Source organism: Meriones unguiculatus, chromosome 19 (assembly GCF_030254825.1).
Source record: "Meriones unguiculatus strain TT.TT164.6M chromosome 19, Bangor_MerUng_6.1, whole genome shotgun sequence".
Lineage (NCBI taxonomy): Eukaryota > Metazoa > Chordata > Mammalia > Rodentia > Muridae > Meriones > Meriones unguiculatus.
Genome location: NC_083366.1, coordinates 31,959,932 through 31,981,868, shown reverse-complemented (window position 1 = coordinate 31,981,868; position 21,937 = coordinate 31,959,932). Strand labels below are relative to the sequence as shown.

The 21,937-nt window shown below is 42.6% G+C and overlaps 2 protein-coding genes across 9 annotated transcripts in view; one reads left to right on the top strand and one right to left on the bottom strand.

The window, feature by feature from the left end:
* The window catches only part of Arid4b (AT-rich interaction domain 4B), a 118,478-nt gene extending 108,807 nt beyond the window's left edge, over nucleotides 1-9,671 (bottom strand). For 3 of the 6 annotated variants that reach the window (XR_002476997.2, XM_060372491.1, XM_021652909.2), the window contains exons 1-2: nucleotides 9,403-9,671; nucleotides 8,544-8,598 (exon numbers count right to left, since the gene is read on the bottom strand). Coding sequence is in view for 5 of the 6 variants with exons in the window: in XM_060372491.1 (XP_060228474.1) it covers nucleotides 8,544-8,549 (6 nt within the window). In the remaining variant the exon portion in view is untranslated. Of the gene's footprint in view, nucleotides 1-8,543; nucleotides 8,599-9,239 lie in introns of all 6 variants that reach the window. The other 3 variants (XM_021652906.2, XM_021652908.2, XM_021652907.2) reach the window with 2 other exon arrangements.
* A 330-nt stretch (nucleotides 9,672-10,001) lies between these two features.
* Ggps1 (geranylgeranyl diphosphate synthase 1) lies at nucleotides 10,002-21,673 on the top strand. 3 transcript variants are annotated; one of them, XM_060372492.1, is made up of 5 exons: nucleotides 10,002-10,226; nucleotides 16,631-16,723; nucleotides 16,909-17,008; nucleotides 18,779-18,849; nucleotides 19,538-21,673. In XM_060372492.1, the coding sequence occupies exons 3-5, from the start codon at nucleotides 16,948-16,950 to the stop codon at nucleotides 20,297-20,299; spliced, it is 894 nt and encodes a 297-aa protein (XP_060228475.1). In that variant the 5' UTR covers nucleotides 10,002-10,226; nucleotides 16,631-16,723; nucleotides 16,909-16,947; the 3' UTR covers nucleotides 20,300-21,673. The 3 variants fall into 3 exon arrangements, with proteins under 3 accessions (XP_060228475.1, XP_021508567.1, XP_021508569.1); XM_021652892.2 differs by lacking the exon at nucleotides 16,909-17,008 and having other exon boundaries at nucleotides 10,003-10,226; XM_021652894.2 differs by lacking the exon at nucleotides 10,002-10,226 and having other exon boundaries at nucleotides 16,905-17,008.
* Nucleotides 21,674-21,937: the final 264 nt, after the last annotated feature.

Sequence of the window (21,937 nt, the reverse complement as noted above, 5' to 3'; positions counted from 1 at the left end):
GCATACTAGAATAGTAGCACATACTTTAGTGGAATTACAGCTGTCCAGAGAGTTGTCATTCTGTTCTGTGATATCAGAAAGGAGACAGAATGAGTCCTCTTCAGTAATTTGTTGTTGCCAGGTGTAGTAGCTCATAACTGTAATCCCAGGACTTGGGAGGTGGAACAGCAGGAAAATCAGAAGTCAAGGCCATCCTTGGCTATATAGCTAGTCTTAAGCCAGTCTGGGTTAAATCAGGCTGTCTTAAAAACTACTGCTTTTTGCTGTAGATCTAGATAACTACTATAAAAATGAGTATTCCAATGAAAGTTAAGATCATGCCATTAGTTCTGGCTAGATGAAAGGCCATCAGCTGGGTGATAGTAGTAGAACACGCCAGCACTTGGGAGGTAGAGGCAGGTGGATCTCTTGTGAGTTTAAGGCTAGCATGGCTACAGAGCAAGTTCCTGACAAGCCAGGGCTACACAGAGAAACCCTGTCTTAAAACTCTACCTCCCCCCCAAAAAAGGCTGTTAACAAAAAAAAAAAAACCACCAGTAACAACGGCATCTGAAATCACACCTACAGCCATGCTAATGTGTCTGCATTTGATTATATCCCCACAAAGTAACAATTGCCATGAGCAAGAAAATCGCCAAGAGAACCTGAGATCTGATTCAACAGCACTTGCTGCTCTTGCAGAAAAGAGCTAGGTCCAGTTCCCAGCACCGTGTGGCAACTCACAACCACCTATGACTAGAACTCTGAGACCCTTTTCCGACCTCTGCAGGTACTACATACATGCAAGCAAACACTCATACATACATACATACACACACATACACAAACACACACACTTTTTTGTTTGTTTTTTCAAGACGGAGCTTCCCTGTAATCACGCTGGCTGTCCTAGAACTAATTTTTTAGTGCAGGCGGGCCTCAAACATTGATCCACCCGCCTCTGCCTCCAGTAAACACATAAATTTAAAAACAATAAAACAAGCAAATAAACAAGCTGGAGTTATAGTGGTACACGTACATTTAATCTCAGCACTTGGGAGGCAGTCAGGCAAACTCATCTTTATGAATTCAAGACCAGCCAGATCTACAGTAAGTTCCACACCAGCCAAGGCCACAGTAAAATCATAGTTAAGATCCACACCAGCCATAGTAAAACCCTCTTTCACAGGTATAGAGATAGAGATAGAGACAGACAGACAGACAGACAGACATCTCCAAAAGGTAAAAGAACATGTCTTTTGTGAAAATTTGTAACTACAATCACCTCATATATAAAATCTATTCTATGGGTGTCTCCTTGAGCCAACCTTGTCAACAAGGATATATGCAAAGAACCTGGTCTTTTAAATGTAGGAATGACTGGAAACCAGGGCCAAGTTCTGAGAGAGTATTAAATTAAACAAGAACAAATGGTTCTTTCAAAGCTTCAATTATATATAATTTTGATCATTAAAAATAGATAATTGGTAAATTAAAAATAGATCAATTGTTTGCCTGTCATTGTTAAGGCCATGGTTCGAAATCTAGTCCTGCATAGTTAACACAACAGAGCTGGATGAGGTGGCACATGACTATAATCCCAGCATGAGGAAGTTCAAAGCAGGAGTCTAGGACACCCTAAGCTATATAGCAAGCTGAAAGCCTGTCCAAAATGAAATGCTAGTAGTAATAATAACAACACTAACACTAGCAACAATAGCGGTAAAAGGAGAACCTGTGGCTATCCATTGTACTATATTAACATACTGAGAGATCAGAGGTGGATGAGAAACAAAAAAGAAAAATGAGTAACGGAGCCATAAAAATTCAGGACAAATCAAGTTTTTAACTTTATACTAAGAAGTGATTAAATATAGTATGTCTATGCTTTGTTTCAAGCCACATTTCACAGAGAAACACATGAGATTTTTTGCCAGCACAGAATGTAAATCGTACTTTGAAAACACTAAGCAGCCACCATCATCTTAAAGGACCACTGTCCTTTATTAAAACAGCTTCATCTCCAGTGGCTCCTATCCTCCTCTCTCAGTGACCCTTTAAAACAAAAGCTTCATCGCTCTGCAGTGAGAATGTACCACTTCCCATAAGACATGCAATGCTCTCTATTTCCAGAGCAGTGACAATCAGAGTCCTCAAACACCTCCCAGGAGTGGGACATGGTGCCACACGCCTTCAATACCAGCACTCACGGTGACTGCTGTGAGTTCAAGGCCAGCCTGATCTACAAAGTGAGTCTAAGACAACCAAGGCTATACAGAGAAACCCTGTCTTGAAAAAAAGAAAAAAAAAGGTGGGGGGGAGGAACACCTCTAGAGTTCTAGAGTTCAAGGATGGCCTGCTCTGCTCCCCGCAAACCACATCCCTTCACCCTGTCCCTTCCCACTGCCCTTCTCTCTTGTTCCATACCAACTACCCTGACCTCTAGAGCTTTGAGGCTTAGCCAGCTGCATGGCAATATAAGCAAGTGCTCAAGTACCTACCTAAATTTCTTCTCAACTATTTCAACTCTTATACCCCACCCCAGCCTCCAAATTCTTTCCCCCTTACCCGGCCCAGCCCTTTCCTCATTCCCATGCTACCTATCCCTTAAAGTAGATAACTTAGCATATTTACTCTTTTTGATAACACACATATCTTAACATGTGAGATCCACAGATCCAAGAACTTCCACCTGTTTGATTCACTGATACATTCTAAAACAACTAGAACAGAGACTAACATGCAATGGCATTCAGTAAATACAGAGTGCATTTTTTAAGTGTCCAGGATCTTAACTGCCACCTGCCACAACATAAACACCCAAAGATGAACACTCAGTACTCAACAGGTTTTCACAAGCCCCCACCCCCTGAAAATGAAGTCATTTACTCCTAGAAGTCAAGAGACTGAAAAATAAATGTTCGCCTGGGCCATTTGGATGCCTTAACAGGTAAAGGCACTTGCTACCAAACCTGAATTTGATCCCTGGAACCCTACATAATGGAAAGAAACAGATTCCCACAATTGTCCTATGACCAACATGCAAGCTATGGCGTGCATGCCCACACACAAAAATAAATAAATTTAAATGCAATAAATTTAAAATGCAATAAAAATTTTAATGTATTTATATTTATGTTATGTTCAAATAAACACATGAATAGTCACATCTGAGGTTCTGTAACAAGAAACGCATTTGTATGTATACACACACAAAATAAATGTTACTTTTTGTTTTGTTTTGTTTTGTTTTTCAAAACAGGGTTTCTCTGTGTAGACTTGGCTGTCCTGGACTTGCTTTGTAAACCAGGATGACCTCAAACTCACCACAATCTGCCCGCCTCTGCTAAGTGTTGGGATTACAGGCGTGGGCCACCCTGCTGCCTGGCTAATGTTACAAAATTTTAATCCCAACACTCAGGGAGGCTGGGGCAGGTGATCGCTGTGAGTTCAAGGCCAGCTTGGTCTACAAAGCTAGTCCAGGACAGCCAAGGCTACATAGAAAAACCCTGTCCTGAAAAAGAAAGAGGGTGTGTAAATTTATAGTTTGTAAATTGTACCTCACTTTTAAAATTTAAAAAAAAAAAATTCAAAATAACTGTCTGTCAAGCTCAATACTCCTGCTCAGTGTAAAGGCAGAGTAGAAGTTGGGAATACCTTCTTGGTTACACTCAATCTGAGAAGCTCCATGTCCTGACTACACAAAACAACGAATGTGAAGTGGAGGGCAGGTGTCTCAGGAGCTACCCATGCTAACAGCAGTGAAGACAGTTCTAATCCAATTACCTCCAGCTTCAACTATGGCTTCTCCATCACCCTCTCACAAAGTACCAGCTAACAGCTAAATGCCCACTTCCACTCTTCCTCCAGTAGTCTTTTCTCCTACATCAATTACTATTACGAACTGAAAATGTGTACCATATCACCTCACTTTGTTCAAGACCATTAGAAGACTTTGTGGCTGTAGGATGGATGACTTAGAAGGTTACTTGTAAAGTAACTTACAAAGTTACTATATAAAACTGTAAACTTAGCAGTTTTGGAGACTGAAAATTTCAAGGCTGGGCAGTCCCATGTATTCAGCCATTTGTGAAGGCCAAATGAGACATGGAAAAATTGAAGTACCAAAGCTGGTGATCTGATTTTAATTCTCAGATCCAATGTGGAGGAAAAAGGAGAGAATCAACTATACCAAGCTGTCTTCTGACCTCCAATCTTCTCAAACACGTACACTTTAATTTCCTTAAAATTAATTTTTAAGCTTGTACATGTGCACCTGTTCACATGTGTATGCTTATGAGCACAAATGCACACAGACCAAAAATGTTGCTGTCAAGTGCCTTCTTCTATCACTCTCTATATTAAAAGGAAAATTATGATATTTATTTCTTTTGTGTGTGGTTGGGAGAGGAACATGAGTATGTGGAAGTGAGAAGGGCTCCATGGATCAAACTCAGGTTGCCAGGCTTGACAGGAAGTGCCTTTGCCTGACGCCCCATCTTGCCAGCTGTTCTCCACGCTGCTGTTGTTTTGAAAACAGGGTCTTTCTCTGAACCTGGAATACATTGATTCAATTTTCCTGGGTTGACTAGCCCACAAACTCCAGGTACCGTCCTCCCTCTCTAGGTGCTGGGATTACAGGTGAACACTACCTGAACCAGATCTTTACATGGGTGCTGGGATCCAATTCAGATCCCTCACATATCACTTCAGAGCCAGGCACAGTGGCACTCACCTGTAATCCCATCACTCTGGGGGGCAGAGGCAGGCGCATCACTGAGTTGAAGGCCAGCATAGTCTACAAAGCAAGCCCAGGACAGCCAATGCTACACAGAGAAATTCTGTCTTGGGGGAGGGATATTTTCACACTAGCATTGTAACTCAGTGGTAAAGTACGTGCTCATATGGATGAGACCCTGGTTTTAATTTCAGTAGCTCAAAGGGAGGGAGTCTGACTTCTATTATTGCTCTTCTAGTCTCACCTAAACACATGAGACTTTTTAAATTTTGACTCAAGGTCTCATTAAATTACTCAAGCCATCCTTGAGCTTCCTCTGTAACCTAGGCAGCTCAGTCAAGGTTCCCTCATATCTGAAAGACTTCCCTTTCTTTGTCTGGCAAAATCTTTAACATCCAGCATAAGTGCCAACCACACCAGAAAACTTTCCATGGCTCTTTCACTTAGCTGTTTTTCCACACCATGTCCTGTAATAATCATATGGTGGAACAAATTCTCTAGAAAGTGCTTTAGTTTTCTGCGTCTTCCACTACAGTGAGAGCAAGACAATTGCTGATGCTATTCCATCACATTGGCTGAAACACGGAAGTAGTTCTTAAATGATTTATTTACAAGAAAAAAATGCCAAGACAGAAAAAGGAAGCAAAGAAACGAAAAAGAGGAAGAGAAAAAGCACCTATGCATGCCCAGAACTGATCAGTGTGTTTGCATGGCCCAGGCCAGTACTCACTGAGACAACAATACATATGAAAAAGCCCAGACTCTAAGAACACCATCTAAATCGCTCATTCCCTAAACATTCTAATGTCCAAGACACCTGGCCCACTTCACTCCACAAATCCACAGCATTGTAAGACTGTTGGTAACACATACAGTACAAAATGCAAAAACGGTCTGAGTTAGGAAAAGAAAGTAGGAATCCGACATAGGTAACTGCAAGAGGCATTTATGAACTTCCAAAGCCTATCTCCTAGTGTGTCACCATTGATGCTAAAAGGCCTACCAACCACAAGTATGAAAAACATGAGGACTATATTGAGATGGTCAGCAGGTAAAGGCCCTTACTATAGGGCCCTACGACCTGAGCCCAATCCTGAGGACCTGTCTGGTGGAACGGGACAACTTCCATAAGTTGACCAATGACCTCATTCAAGTGTACACACACATATGGATGTTAATATTCTTGTCAAAAAGAAAAAAACAACATGACACCAGCAACCTCTACTCAACAGCGGTATCCACAGCAACAGCAGCATCAATCTTAAAGCAGGCTGCTTTTATGTGACAAGTCACAGTTCTCACGAACAGACTGCAAAAATTATCTCCAGAGAAGACACTAATCATGACCAGGCTTTCTGTAAATTAATTTTTGAAGGTTGTACCATAGGAAAACTGCTTCTAAAAGCCAGCTAAGATTTAAAATGTTCTACATTTAATGACTTTAAGACAAAAACAAAAAGATCAGTACCTCAATATACTGCCACAATAAAATTCCTAGAGTCATTATTAGTAAGACAAATAATTCAAACTTAAAAACTTGCTTCAAAGTAGAATTTGTCTGATAAGATTCTACATACAACATAAAATCACTTATTAGCTCAATAATGTCATTCACACACACACATGCACACAATCTACATGTTTCACATACAAATTTGGACCTGAAGTACTCAACACTAAATACCTTTTCTTCACTTTATTTTGTTTCTTTGACAGTCTCACTATGTGGCCCAGTCTGGCCTCAAACCCAAAGATCTGTAGCCTCTGCCTCCCCATTACTGCAATCAGAGGTGTGTTTTATCACACCTAGGGGAAACTTCTTTTTTTTGAGATTTATATTCATTATTTTTACTTATATGATGTAAATGAATGTTGCATGTGTGTGGAGGTGAGAAGAGCGTTAGACCCCTTGAAACTGGGAGTGAAAAACATAGGTGTTGGGACCTCAACTGCTATCTGGAACCACTGAGCCATCAAAACAGAAAGTTCTTTATAAAGTTGGAAATTTGTTTTAACAACTTTTTTTTAACATTTCTAATAACAAGCACCTTTTTTTAAAGGTAGTAACAGACACAAAAAAATTATATTTGTCTAACAACATGAAGCTTTTAAGGCTAAAGTTTCCAGCATACTTTCTTTTCATTGTTGTTTTGACTGCTTGTTGGAGACAGTTTCACGTAGACTTGGCTGGCTTCCAACTCAGTATGTAGGCCAGGCTAGCCTGTAGCTCACTGTGTAATCCAGGCTGTCCTTGAACTACGTATCCTCCTCCAACTGCTGGGATTAACAGGTATGCACCCTCACACTGCCTTCTCTCTCTCTCTCTTTCTTTCTTTTTTAAACAGACAGTTTTTTAAACAGGAAATGAAAAAAAAATAAGAAAAAAAAAACAAATCTACATTTTCAACTTAGTACATCCCTTTCAGACAAACATTTACGGAGAATCTAAAACGTGTCAGGCATTACAATGGGAACCGTGAGATAGTACAACATTTATTCCAAATATTTATTCAGCTTCCAAATGGATTATAAATTTATCAGTCAACTTAAAACTTTTCTTAAGTTTTCATCCAACAGCAAAGCAGATACATGCTTTTCCTAAAAACACCTTTTCCTAATAAACTCACTTTTCACTGTTTGACACAGGTTATATACATCTATGACTAAAAAGGTTCCATCTCTCACATACCACTGGCTATGTTTTCATTCACATGAAAAACAGGAACTTAGTAAATAAAGACCAAACCATCTACAGAGACCAAAACTAGAAAAAAAAAAAAAAAAAACTTTAAAAATGGGCTAAACTGCGTTGTACAATAGACAAATACTTAAGTGGAAACAGTGTTTGTATTCTTCTATAATCAGAAGCTTTTGAAACTGTACCTGGATGAAATCTTACAAAAGCAATCCTCTGGAGAGAAGCAAAATAAATTTAAAAAGGAAAAAAAATTCCAAAAGAACTGTCAAAAATAGATGCCATTTACAATGACATTTCAATCATGTAAACACACACACTTTTCAAACACATGTGAATTTGTAATATTTTAAAGAAAAAAATTTTAATATCAAAGTTCCGAGAGTTAAATCTAGCTTTTCACACCAGTATGATAAAAAGAAGAAAACTTTACAAATTCCCTAAAATAGCAAAAAAAAAAAAAAAAAAAAACACCAAAACACAAACTACTTCTTAAGACATTTCTTAGAAGCTATGCTGTGGTCAACATGTTTACTTCGGAGGAACCTGGCCATCCGTTTTCCACACAACATATCCTAACAAAGCACATGACAACTCCAGCAGCCACTACATCAACACAGAGAAAAAACGAGCCACAGAACCCCAAGTCCCAAATACAAAGCGCAACAGGCCAGCCGCACCGGATCTCCAGAGGTAAACAGCACCAAACTGTTTTAAACACCTTCAGAACATTTCTGCTCTCTGCTTAAAATCCATGGTCCGGTTCACACAAGCAAACCAAAATCTCTTTCCTCAGTGTAACAGACCCACTACTGTTCGGAAACTCGGGTTACTGGACCAGCTTTCTGGTTTACGATGGAAGGCGCTGTGACTCGCGCAGTTGTTCCAAAGGTTCCATGCACAAGGCGCTGCTCCATCGGGGAGGCGCACGGCTTCGGTGGGATGGACCCTGACTGCACAACTCCTCGCCACCCCCCGCGGATGCTCGCGCCGGCTGACCCCCTGCCTCCGGGGAGAGCTCCGCACCGGGCCGCCCCACGCACCTGCCCCTGCGAAACTCGCAGGCCCGCCGCGGCCCCCTAACACTTCCTGGACCCGAGAGCCGCCCGGGCGGGCCGAGCGACGCCTTACCTTCATGGTGACTCCGGGGCCGCGGTCCCCACGGCGACACCAGCTTCACCTGAACCTGGAGGGGAAACAAAGACACCCGGTCAGCACCAGCGGCACCCTCCCCGCGCCGTCGGGGCGGGGGCGGCCCCGAGGGGGGCCGGGAGCACGAGCAGGCACGCGCCAGCCCAGCGCCCCCACCGCCCCCACCGCCCGCCGCCCCATTGTCGCGACTCCACGGACTTTTTCCTCCGTCCTCCACGATGACGCCATTTCTGTCAGAAAAACTCACAACAAGCTCGGGGTCCCGCGCGGCCTCAAGCGCGGCTGCAGCCGTCCAAGCCTACGGGAAGCGCGATGCCCGGGAGCCCCCGGGAGGCCGGGGAGCCTTCGGGGAAGCGGCCGGGGCCCTCGGGCTGCGGCGGGCTCGACCCCACAGCGCCCGTCCGCGTCCCGCCCGGGCCGAGGCCGACAAGTGGGAGCCGGGGCCGGGCACCGAGGACAAACAGCAACCCCGGCACGGCGGGCCGAGGCCGCCGCGGGGCCCACGGTGCGGCCCGGGAAGGGCGGCTCCGGCTCCGCACCGCGGGGGGCGGGGGTCCCCCGGGGCCGAGGCCCCCGCGGCAAGCGCCGGCTCGGCCCCCGTGGCCATCTGCCCCGCTGCGCGGCCCGGCCCCAAGCTTCCCCCCCACCGCCGCCCGCGGAAAAGAATGCCCCTACCTCCCGGCGCAGACGAGGTGGGAGCCCTGCGGCCGGAGTCCCCCGCTCCGCCTCCCCCCCAACACCAGCAGGCCCGGGGAAGAGATGGCGAAGAAGCTGCGGGTCCGCCGGCGCTCGGGGCTCGGGCTCCGGCTCCTCCTCCTCCCGTGGCGGCGACTGGTACCTTTGTTTGGCGGCCGCTCCGGCTCCCTCGCGGGGGGAGGGGGGCGAAGAAAAATCCCTCCCGGACGGAGCTCCGGGCCCCGGTCTCGCTGCCCTCCCGTGGACCGTGGAGGCCGACCTTCTGCAGCTCCCTCCGGGCAGAGGTCCAGGCGGTGGCCGTCGCGGCGGCAAGCTGCGGCTCGAGACTCTCCCTCCGCTCCGGCGCCCGAGCTCCTCACTCCGGACTCGACTGACGGGCAAACATCGCTTCCCCCCACCCCGGCCCCCCTTTCCCTTCTCCCCTCCCCTCGGTCCTTTTCCCCTCCCCTACCTCTTTCCCCGGATGGCTCCCAGGTGACCTACGATTGGCCAGGATTCTTTGGGGCCCGCCTCTTCCAAGTTTCTATTGGTCTGAGCGATGCAAACAACGACGCCATTTTCCCACCAGTTCTATGGAAACAGAAAGTTATGCCTCAATGCTTCCTGGGGACTGTAGTCCAGTCTCCCATGCCTCTAGGCAAAACTCTTGGACATTAGAACTACCAAGTCCGATATGCCCCTTGCCTGCGTTCGACGGGAGCGGGGAGGGAAAGGGGGCGCGGCCATAAGGCTGAGGGGAGGTGGCATACGACGCCTGCGCAGTGTGACAGGGATGGCGTATTTTCTTGCACCGAGTAATGCGGCGTCGCTGGCCGCCGAGGAGGGCGGAGATTTCTGTAGTGAAGTAGGGGGAGGGCCCCAAGGAGGCTTCGGGAAGAGCCGCGGTCTGAACTATAAAGTGAGAAGTTGATGTCGGTACTGCTAGGCTTGGAGCGGCGGCTGGAAGGCTGAGATCATCGTGGAACCGTGAGCAGCGGAGCGGCGGCAGGGGGGAACCCGGATGGGGAGCGGGGGAGGGGGCGGTACTGAGGAGGAAGAAGAAAGGTGGGAGAGGACCCGGATGCTCACCGGCTCGGGGTGACTGGCGGCCGGGTGCTGGGAGCCCTTTTTCCCTCAGAGCCGTCATTCGTGAAAGGTTCTTGCCGTGCGCACCACAACTGCGCTCCTCTTCTCGGTGGCCTGTATCTGTTCAGCTCAATCCAGAGCCTGCCTATTAAAAAAAAAAAAATGAGAACTATTTTGCATGAAACTTCAATATTTGTATGCGTGTTGATGTGCTGATTTCATCCTCTCGAGTGTTAGGAGAAGCGTTCATTCAGTCCTCATGCGGAAAGACGGTATGGACCTTGTGCAACTTCCTGAACCCAAGTCTGGCCAGACAAAGTGAAGAGTGATAGGAAGAACTGAATTAGAGCTTTGGCTTAGGGAGATGTAGATATGCTTTCCTGAGGGAGTGAGGAGAGGGCTTGGCTCAAGAAGCCGGCAGGAAGTTACTAAGGGACGAGCCTAAAAGAAAAGACAGCTCAGAGAGTATGTGTTGAAGACACATTTCAAGTATGAAGAACTGAGGCCCAGAGAGGTGAGGAAAGGCTGATGACGGAATTTTGATGCAGCACCTAGAAACAGAAGCAGGAAGACTACTTTTAGTTGTAAGACAGCCTAGACTACACAGACGACCCTGTCTCCAGAAGAAGAAAAAAAAAAAGATAAAATGTTTAAATCTGGTCCAACGGCCCAGTGAATAATAGGATATATTGGATTCCCAACTTGAATTGCTAAAATGATAACTCACCCAAAAGAAGAGGAGGAGCTTAGCGTTCTGCTAAGCCTAGCATTGTGGTGCTGACAAATCATAAGGCCAGCCCCGTTTATAGAATGAGTTCCAGGCTAGCCTGGGCCACACAAACCCTGTGTCAGGAAAAAGAAAATAGAGGACAATCAAGCCGCTGCAGTAAATATTTTGTATAAATATTTTGCATAAATATTCACTAATCTACTCTTTGAACAAACTTCTAACAGCTTTTCAGTTTTGAAAGTGGGAAAACGGTATCAGATTCACACTGAGGTATTCTGTAGTGATTCTGCATGAAATTAACTGAGTTCATAGTATTCGGCCATTATTACCTTTCTACATTTAAGTCTAGTGCATGAAAAGCTGAAAATTCTAACTCTGATAATTGACAGTCCTGAGTTAAAAAAAATTTTTGAAGAGTATATAGAACTCTTAAACTTCCTTACACTCTTAAGAAAATGTACAAAACAGATTGACTCTCAGTAGTTGCACACATTGAAGTTCCCATTTTTCCCCAGCACTGAGAATACTAAATGTAAATATTTTCTGGGAAAAGAACATTGAGTGCATCAGAATTGTTAAAATATGAGTGAGCAAAGGAAATATGTTTAATCCATCACTAGTAGAAAAATATTAAAGTTTTTAAAACTTCAGAATTTAAAGGACTCTTTAATTTCTGTGCAGAAGTCACCTGCTATTAACCCAGAGGCAAATTTTTGAAAAGTGACCTTATTATTTTAAGTTAAGTTAAATATGTTTTCCAGGATGCAGACATGATAGCAGCCTGCTTTTTTTTTAATTAAATTTTTATTTTTTTAATATTAGTTACATTTTATAGCAGCCTGCTTCTTGCTGCCACCCTAATTGAGAAAAGATGGCTGTTCACTGGTTTAAAAAGAAGACTGTATAAAAGGTGCCTCGGAGACGCCAGGACTTAGCTTCATAGAGAATCCTGAGCAAGTGCAAGCCTTTGGACTTCACCCAAAACGAAAGGAAAAAGAACAGTTATTTTTTATCGTACTTTTAATCCTCTTCCCAGAATGAGCTGTTGCTAACATTGTCTCCTTCCTTCTTTGCATCTTCTTTATCTAACCTCTAAGAACAGAGTAGCATGTCCAGCATTATTAACTGTAATCCTACCCCTCCAGAGGCCAAAGCAGGGAGATGAAGAGTCCAAGACAGCCCGGACTCCATAGGCTATGGAGTTCCAAGCCAATCTTTTTTTTTTTTTTTTTTTCAGGCCAATCTAAATAGAATACATAGCAAATCCCTGTTTCAGGAAAGAAAAAAAATGTTACTAAATTGGTATTTGAAATATTTCAAAGTATTTTTATGAATGTTCTTTTCCTTATGTACTTAATATTAACTGCCAGTCCAGGCTAATGTAGAACTTTTCCTTAGGAAGTGAGGGATTGAGACAAGTCATGTAGCCCAAGCTGGCCCTGAACTCCTGATCCTTCTCCCCACTTCCACTGTGGTATTACAGACATATACTACCACATTTGGCTAGAAATTGTCTACGTAGGGTGTCTCTCTCTGAATTTGTATTGCTGAACTGTTTATTTTGGTGGTATGCTGATTTGTTTTTAATGTACATTTGTCATATATTATTAAAAAATTAACTACCAAAAATTAGACTCTTCAGGCTGGAAAAATGGCTCAATAGTTAAAGTGCTTGCTTCAAAGCCATGAGGACCCAAGTTCATCCCTACCATCGACATAGCTATGTCATAGCTATGTATGATTGTACACACCTGTAATCCCAGCAATGGGGAAACAAAGACTGGAGGATCCCTGAGGCTTACTAGCCAGCCAAACGAGCAAACTCTGGGTTCAGTGAAAGGCCCTATTTCAAAAAATAAGCTAGGAGGAAATTTAAAAAAATACCCAATGTCATTCTCAAGGTTCCACATACCCCACTGTGATGGTTTGAATGAGAATGCCCCCCCAAAGGCTCATATTTGAATGCTTGCCGCTAGTTGGTAGAACTGTTTGGGGAAGGATCAGGAGGTGTGCTAGGGGCAGGCTTTGAGGTTTCAAAGGCTCCTGCCATTCTTGACTAGCCCTCTGCCTCAGGTTTAGGAATAAGATGTTAAGCTCTGAGCTGCTGCTCTCATGCCAGGCGTGCCTGCCTGTTCGCTTCCAACCATGATGATGGTCACGGACTCGCCATCTGAAACTCTAAGCAAGCCTCCAATTAAATTTTTGCTTTTATAAATTGCCTTAGTCATACATCGTGAGGTGGTGGTGGTGGTTTTTGTTGTTGTTTTGGTGATTTTGTTTGTTTGTTTTTTGAGACAAGGTCTCTAGACATATCCCTGACTGTCTTAGAACTCACTGCAGACCTCACTAGCTTCACACCCGCAGAGATTCCCCTGCCTCTGCCTCTGCCTCTCCTTCTGCCTCTGTTTCTCAAGTACAGAGAGTAAAGGCATGGGCCACCACACCTAGCTGGTCATAGTTGTTTCTTTACAGCAGTAAAGCAGTAACTAAGACAACCACACACACAAAATTAAAGAAATGAATACTATTTTTTTTTAAGTATGCTTTTCACTGGCCATGGTGGCATACATGTAATCCTGGCACTAGGAGGCTAAGAAAGATTGTTCATTCTAAGCCAGTCTGAACTGCATAGGAAAATCCTGCCTCAAATTAAAAAAAAAGAAAGTGTGTGTGTGTGTGTGTGTGTGTGTGTTCAATCCTTGAACCTGAACAACAATAAATACAGCACTTTCATTCCTTGATTTCCATTTACTATCTGTCTTCAATAAAGAGCTACCAACTGAGGGTACAGGAGAGATGGCTCAGTCAGCAAAACATCTATGAAGCATAAGGAGCCAATTTTCCCATGGAAAAGCCAATTCCACACCCCACCCCTATTATTAACCTCAACACTAGACTTGACCAAAACAAGCATATTCCAAGAATTTGTTGGCCAGCCAGTCTAGCTAAATTGTCAAGGGTTCAGCAGTGGACCCTGTCTCAAATATAAAAATATAAGGTAAAAAAAAAATGATTGAGGGCTAGTTGTGGTGGCACACATGAATAGGATTTGCTGCAGGAGGATCACAAGTTCGAGGCCAGCCTGGACTACACACTTTTTGATCACTTTTTGAGGGGAGAGCAGCCTGACCAGGCCACAGAGGAATACCATGAAAGACAGCCCTGATGGGACCTGATAGGCTAGGGTCAGATGGAAGGGGAGGAGGTCCTCCCCTGTCAGTGGACAGGGGAAGGGACATGGGAAGAGATGAGGGAAGGAGGGCAGAATGAGGGAAGAAGACGAGAGTGGGGGCTACAGTTGGGATACAAAGTGAATAAATTGCAATAAATAAATTATATTTAAAAAAAAGAAAAATGATTGAGGAAGACCCAAGTTGTTATATAGCCTCTATGCATTCATGTATTACACACATGAATGCATATACACATAAACATTTTATATTGCAGGTATTTGTTGTGTATGTGTGTGAGCACCGACATGCCACAATGCTTGTGTGGAGGTCAGGATAGCTTTCAGCTCTGCATTTTCTCTCTCTTTATTTCTCTCTCTGTGTCTCTCTGTCTCTCCCTCAACTTGTGTATAGAGTCAGCAAATGGCTCTGGGTAAGGCTTTACCATCAAGTCTGACAACCTGAGTTGTTCAGTCCGTGGGATTCGTATGATGGAAGAGAACTGACTCCCTATTCTAGAGCCTGTAAAGTTGGTAACGCTAACCATCATAGGTGTGTTCCCATTCCAAACCCTGTGCCATGCAGCTCTTTGACCGGCACTAACCATGAAATACTATTATGTAATCCTATCTTACTTGCTTTTATATTTATATATACACTTTATATAATACATATATATTTATATATATATATGAATCCATGAAAGGTTATTAGAAGAGGGTTTGTGATCCTAAAGAACCAAACAATGATCCCCAAAGAAAATACAACTCATAACACCTAAAGCTTGCCACAAGTGTCATAGTTACTAGAAAAATGGGGCCTCTAAGGAGAAAAGTGGATACAAGCAAAGAAGCAGAAGAGAAACAAAAACAGTAAAGGAGGGTCCTGCAAAGCCCATGGTTGAAGCAGGGCAAGGTGGCATGCTCTGTAGTCCTGGTAGTTGGGAGTAGAGGCAGAAGAATCAGGTGTTCAAGGCTAGCTGAGGCAATATATATCTTGTTTCAAAAAATACATACTTACATGCCACAGTTTATATTCTAGGAAGTATTGAAGTAAATGCAAAATTCAAAATAATGAAGCACTAATTAAATAATTGCATTCAAGTTAGTATGCATCTTAAAAACAATCTCTGAAATTTATTGATTTGAGAAAAATGTTCTACACAAATTACAAAGCACACCTATCTTAATCATAGAACGTATTTGCTAATTTGTAATCATTATAGAAATGTCTGGGGCTGGAGACATGGCTCAATGGTTAGGAGCACTAACTGCTTTTCCAGAGGACCTGGGTTCAATTCCCACCACTCACATGGCAGCTTACAAGTATGTGTAATCCCAAGATCTGACACCCTTACACAGACATACATCCAGGCAAAATGTCAATGCAGTAAATAAGATTAAAAAACAGAGGAAGTAAAAGACATTATTAGCCAGGCGTGGTGGTACACACCTATAATCCCAGCACTCGGGGAGGCAGAGGCAGGAGGATCTTGGTGAGTTTGAAGCCAGCCCGGTCTACAAAGCAAGTCCAGGCCAGCCAAGAGTAACAGAGAAACCATGTCTCGAAAAAAACTATTAAAAAATAATAATAATAACCTAGAAGTGTATGGTTTTGTGAATTTATTTTGGCATTTATTTGATGTCAAAATTTTTACTTTATGATTAACTAGGAAAGCTTACTGTAAGCCATCTAAGGAAACTACTTAAAAATCAGCTGAACAGTCTGATCAGTGTGATCAGTGGAATGAAGAAATTTGAGGTATAATTTATATGCCACCCATCCAAAGTGCATATATAGTTCAAGGTGGGTTTAGTGGCTTACACCCATAATTTTAAGGCCATCTTGGGCACCATAGTCAGCCCTTCCATCTTAGGACAAAGCTCTTAACTTACAGTGGTGCGTGTTTGTAACTTCAGCACTGAAAACCCTGTGGCAAGATGATCACAGTTTGAGGCCAGCTGGGCTACAATGTAAGACCTTCCACAACTTATTACAGTTTGATTACAATTTAATAGATTTTAATCTGTTTGCATTGTGCAGCCATCACCACATCCTAATAGCATTTTGATCCTATACATGCACACACATGGACACCTTCATTATTCATTAGTGGCACTTGGTCCTTATTTTTTCTGAGCCAAAAATCACTAACCTGCTTTCCCATCTGTATAGATTGCCAGATTCAGAACATTTCCTATAAATAGGATCATACAGCCTGTTCTTTTGTGGCTGGCTCCTTTTGCTTTACATAATGTTTTCAAGGTTTTATACATGTAATGTTTTGCTATATAAATAAAATTTAAAGTTTGACATTCTAAAAACACCTTGATAAAAATTCCTTTGCAATCTAACACTTAATAATTTGATTCATGAGATCGTTTTTATATTTCTCTTTTTAACAGGTCAACTTTGAAATTTATAAAACATGGAGAAGACTCAAGAAAAAGCTGAAAGAATTCTTCTAGAACCCTATAGGTACTTACTCCAATTACCAGGTAACAAACAGTTCAGTTATTATTCGTATAGCATAGTTTTCAGAGCGTAGTGGTCATTTAAATGTTAGCAACAGGAAAGATTAAACTTAAATGGTTCTTGAGACCTTTCTATTTGAAGTGATACCATTATAAGAGGAATTATTCAAATAACTATATAATGAAATGTTTCTGTTTTATTGAGACAGGGTCACATTAATTCAGGCCTGGGCTAGCCGAGAACTCAAATGTGTAGCCCAGGCTGGCCTGGAATTTGTGGTGAACCTCCTGCCTCTGCTGGAATTACAGGTGTGCTCTGGTCAATCCTAAAAACTTATTCCTTTCTTTAATTTCCTTTCTTTAACTATGTGTCTGTGGAAGGGTGTGTACATGGGAGGGTGTGTACACGGGAGGGTGTGTACACGAGTACAGGTGCCTATGGTCAGGAGAGGGTGTTAGCTCCTCTGGAGCTAGAATCACAGCCAGTTAGGAGCCACGTGGTGTGGGTGCTAGGAACCAAGCCCAGGTCTTTTATAGGACTTTAACTCTTAACTCATTCTTAATCCCTGAGCCGTCTGTCCAGCCCAACTCTTTTTTTTCTTTTATTAATTTATTTAGTGGGAATGTATGTAGTGCTCAGAGGATCCTGGGGATGGAAATTCAGGTCACTACGCTTGGCTCTAATCATTTTACCCCTGAAACCTAACAACTAAACTTTTTTTTTTTCCTTGAGTCAGAATCTTGCTGACCTTGAACTCACAGAGATCCATCTCCTCCTGTCTTCCAAGTGCTGGGATTAAAAGTGTGTAGCCACTACACCCAGATGAAACCCAACTTTTTTTTCGCCTTTTTAAGTTCTCTGTATATGGAGGTTTTGGCTCTGTGTGTGAGCGCACGTGTGTGCGTGTCTATGTAACGTGTGTATGCCTAATTCCTGAGGAGGCCAATAGAGGGGGTTAGTTCTTGTAGGAGCAGAGTTACAGTTCTGAGCCACCATGTGTGTGCTGAGAATCAAACCTGAAGCTTGTAGACGAGCGGCCAGTGCTCTTCACCACTGAGCCATCTCTCCAGCCTCTGAAACTTAACTTTTGAATAACTATTTTCTTGAGGCCTGTTCTGAATTTACAGGATTAGAAGCTCCTACGATATTTTTACTAAATGAACTGCTTGTGATTTTTAACTACCACTGCTTTATGTTTTTAATTTAACTTCTACTGCCAACTACCACCTAAAGACCTTTCTCAAGTTTTCCATGTGAAAGAGAAAATGCTACTGAAAAACTAGTGGCCCTGGTCAACACAAAGACTAGTGGCCCTTGTTTAAACTTAGGATGTATAAAATGAAGTTGCCCTGGTCTCTAAAACCTTAATTTAAAGGAATAATTTAAAGAATTTTTTTTTTTTTTTGTATTTTTTTCAGCAACAGGGTTGCCCTGTGTAGTTCTAGCTGTCCTAGAACTTACTTTGTTATCCAGGCTGGCCTTGAACTCCCAGAGATCTGCCTGCCTCTGCCACCCAAGTGCTAGAATTAAAGGCTTGCACCACCACTACCTGGCATAATGACAGGTAATTTCGTGAGGAAATTCATTGGCAAAATACTTAAAGTTTTTTTATGACAGATAGTATTCATTGTCCCTGAACAGAAAATAAAGAGATTAAAGTATATTTTTTTAAAAATGCCCAATTCAATGATACAGGTTAAAACTAAAACCCACTGGAGTGTTTAGACTTTCTTGTGGGTGCTCATTTTAAAAAGCTTTGGTTTTTGTTTCTAATTGTGTGTATATGTGTGGTAGGGATGGGAAGTATGTGCACAGTGATCACAGTGTGATCAGTTTTGAAGCAGGTTTTTCAGTTTTTCTTGTAATCACGTTTTAGAAGCCAGTGAGCTGGCTTAGCTTGACACCAAACCAGAGATCTGACTTCCATCCTCAGGATGTACTCCTGGAAGTTGTCTTCTGACCTGCACAAGTGCACCGTGGAGTGCGCACACACACACAATTAAGTAATTTTTTTTTTTTATTTAATGATTTTCTTAAGTAAAATAATGTTTTTGTGGTATTCTATGTTTTAATTGCAGGTAAACAGGTGAGAACCAAACTTTCACAGGCATTTAATCACTGGCTGAAAGTTCCAGAAGACAAACTACAGGTATCTAGGCAGTCTGATTGCTTCTCTGTTTTGTTCCAGCGGGGATCACATCCTGGGCTTTAAGCATGCTGGCTGAGTGTTCTGCCACTGAGCCATATCCCCAACCCTTAGGCAATTCTGATCTCATTCTTCTTCCACATTTAATCACCAAAGAATTAGTAGGTGTCCCATAAAAATTCTCCAAGATCCTTCTTCTGTTAATGCTTCTGTAATCTTCTATATCAAGATTGTTAAATATCTGTTAGCTGTAAAATCTTAAGATACTGATACTTGGTACTATCATCAAGTACAAATTGTTTTGGCCAAGCATGGCGGTGTACATGTGGAATCCAGCACTTAGGAACTGGCCACACAGGAAGACTATGTCTCAACAACAACAACAAATCTAGACGGGAGAGATGGCTCTGATGTTAATTAAGAGCGTGTACTGCTTTTGCAGAAGACCTAAATTCAATTCCCAGAACTCACACCAAGTGCCACAAAGTGCATGTAACTGTTACAGCCTCGGGGATCTGATGTCTCTGACCTCCACGGGCACCTTCACTGACCTGCACATATCCCACACCGACCCATACACAATGTTTGCTTGTCTTTGTTTGTATGTCTGTTTGTATGTTTTTGTTGGTACTCCTTTGTGTGTGTGTATGTCTTACTGGAATTTTCTTTCTCTTTGGTTGTTTTTCTCTAGATTATCATTGAAGTGACTGAAATGTTGCATAATGCCAGCTTACTTATAGATGATATTGAAGACAGTTCAAAGCTCCGACGTGGCTTTCCAGTAGCACACAGCATCTATGGAATCCCATCCGTCATTAACTCTGCCAATTATGTCTATTTCCTTGGCCTAGAGAAAGTCTTAACACTTGATCATCCAGATGCAGTGAAGCTTTTTACACGCCAGCTTTTGGAACTCCATAGGGGACAAGGCCTAGATATTTACTGGAGGGACACCTACACTTGTCCCACTGAGGAAGAATATAAAGCCATGGTGTTGCAGAAGACAGGTGGATTGTTTGGATTAGCAGTAGGTCTCATGCAGCTGTTCTCTGATTGCAAAGAAGATCTAAAGCCCCTGCTCGACACACTTGGGCTCTTTTTCCAGATTAGAGATGATTATGCTAATCTACACTCCAAAGAATACAGTGAAAACAAAAGTTTCTGTGAAGACCTGACAGAAGGAAAGTTCTCCTTCCCCACTATTCATGCCATTTGGTCAAGGCCAGAAAGCACCCAGGTACAGAACATCCTGCGCCAGAGAACAGAAAATATAGACATTAAAAAGTACTGTGTGCAGTACCTGGAGGACGTAGGTTCTTTTGAATATACTCGCCACACTCTGAGAGAGCTTGAAGCTAAAGCCTACAAACAAATTGAGGCCTGCGGCGGGAACCCTGCACTAGTGGCTTTAATCGAGCATTTAAGTAAGATGTTCACGGAAGAAAATGAATAATGTTAGCCGTTCTTGATTAGACTCAACAGCTTCTTTCAGTTGAAAATGAGGAGTGGCTTCTTCCTATTTATCTTTTTAAGTACTAGACTCCAAAAGCTGAGTAGATGAGGCTGATGTGTATGAAAGTGTTTTCTTATCACAATTCCTTTGCATAAAAATACAAAACTGAGGGCTGGAGAGATGGCTCAGCTGTTAAGAGGCTGCTCTTCCAGAGAACCCAGGTTCAATTTCCAGTGCCCACATAGAAGTTTACCACTGTCCATTACTCCAATTCCAGATGATCTTCTGGCCTTTGCAGCCACCAGGCACACACAAGGCATATGTGTACACAAAGCACTCATACACATTTATTTTTTAATTTTTTAAAAAACAAAAAAAAATTGAAAGTATCAGCAATCACACATTACAGGTCATAAAAATGTCACTAAATGTGACCATCTACCCCAAATGTTCTGGGTTTGCCAATAAAAAAGACTTATCTTCCCAAAAAACTTTCTGCTTCCTAACTATATGATTTGGAGGGGCCTCAGTTCTTTGGTAAGAGTTCAAAACAGACTTCTTGGACAGGTCTCTAGCTAACTGGCCTAAAGACCCTAAATGGTAGAGCTAAGAGTACCTTGGTTTTGTGTCTCTGAAAAGAGAGAATGAAATGGACTCTTCTATCTTGACACCGCACAAATTCTTGATTTTGGCCAAGGAGGCTCCACTTAGTTCACATGGTAGAATCAGGAAGATGGAAGTTCAAGGTTATGCTCAGCTGCGTGAGTTTGAGGCCAGTCCTGGCTACATGAAACTTTATCTCAAAACAAACACCTTTTTGTATTTATTTATTTTTAATCTTGAGACAGATTTCACTACACAGTTTTAGCTGGCCTCTGCCTCCTGAGTACTAGGATCAAAGGTGTCTCCCACCATGCCTGGCCAGGAATGTGTAAGTCAGTTTATTTCCTTGCCTAATTAAATTCATTTTGGCCTGGTGCTAGTTCATGATTCTTCTGTCATTCTTGTCTTGCCTTTATCAGTAACAAATGTTAAACAGTGAGTTGATGTTTTTTAGAGTCATTTTATCTTTCCAGTAATCAAAATCCCACTCTTTACCTAGTCTGTGATAACAACTGTTAATTAAGAGGAGACCCAGGGGCCTGGAGAGATGGCTCATCAGTTAAGAGCATTGGTTGCCCTTCCAAATGACCCTGGTTCAATTCCCCGCACCCACAAGGCAGCTCACAAGTGTGTGTAACTCCAGCTCCAGGGGATCTAACACCCTCACACAGATGCACCTGTAAACAAAATACCAGTGTACGGAAAGAATTATCAGAAGAGACCAAGATCATGAGTAGCTCAGTACACTTAATAAAATTATTTTATCCACTTCGATTTGTGCTACAATAATGCTTTTCCTGCCTAAAAATATCTTGAGATACCCTCTTAGATGTTGGATTTTGCTCTTTCAGAAACATTTTAAACAATGTAAAATACTTAATTTTCTAATTTATGCAGCTTCAGAAAAACATTTATTTTTATGCCAACCTCCAAGAATAAAAGTCAGTTGTTTTGCCATAAATTGCTTGACTCAACAAAATCCTTTTTTATTTCTTTGAGATGAGGTCTGGCTTTGTTGTCTAAACTATTGTTGAC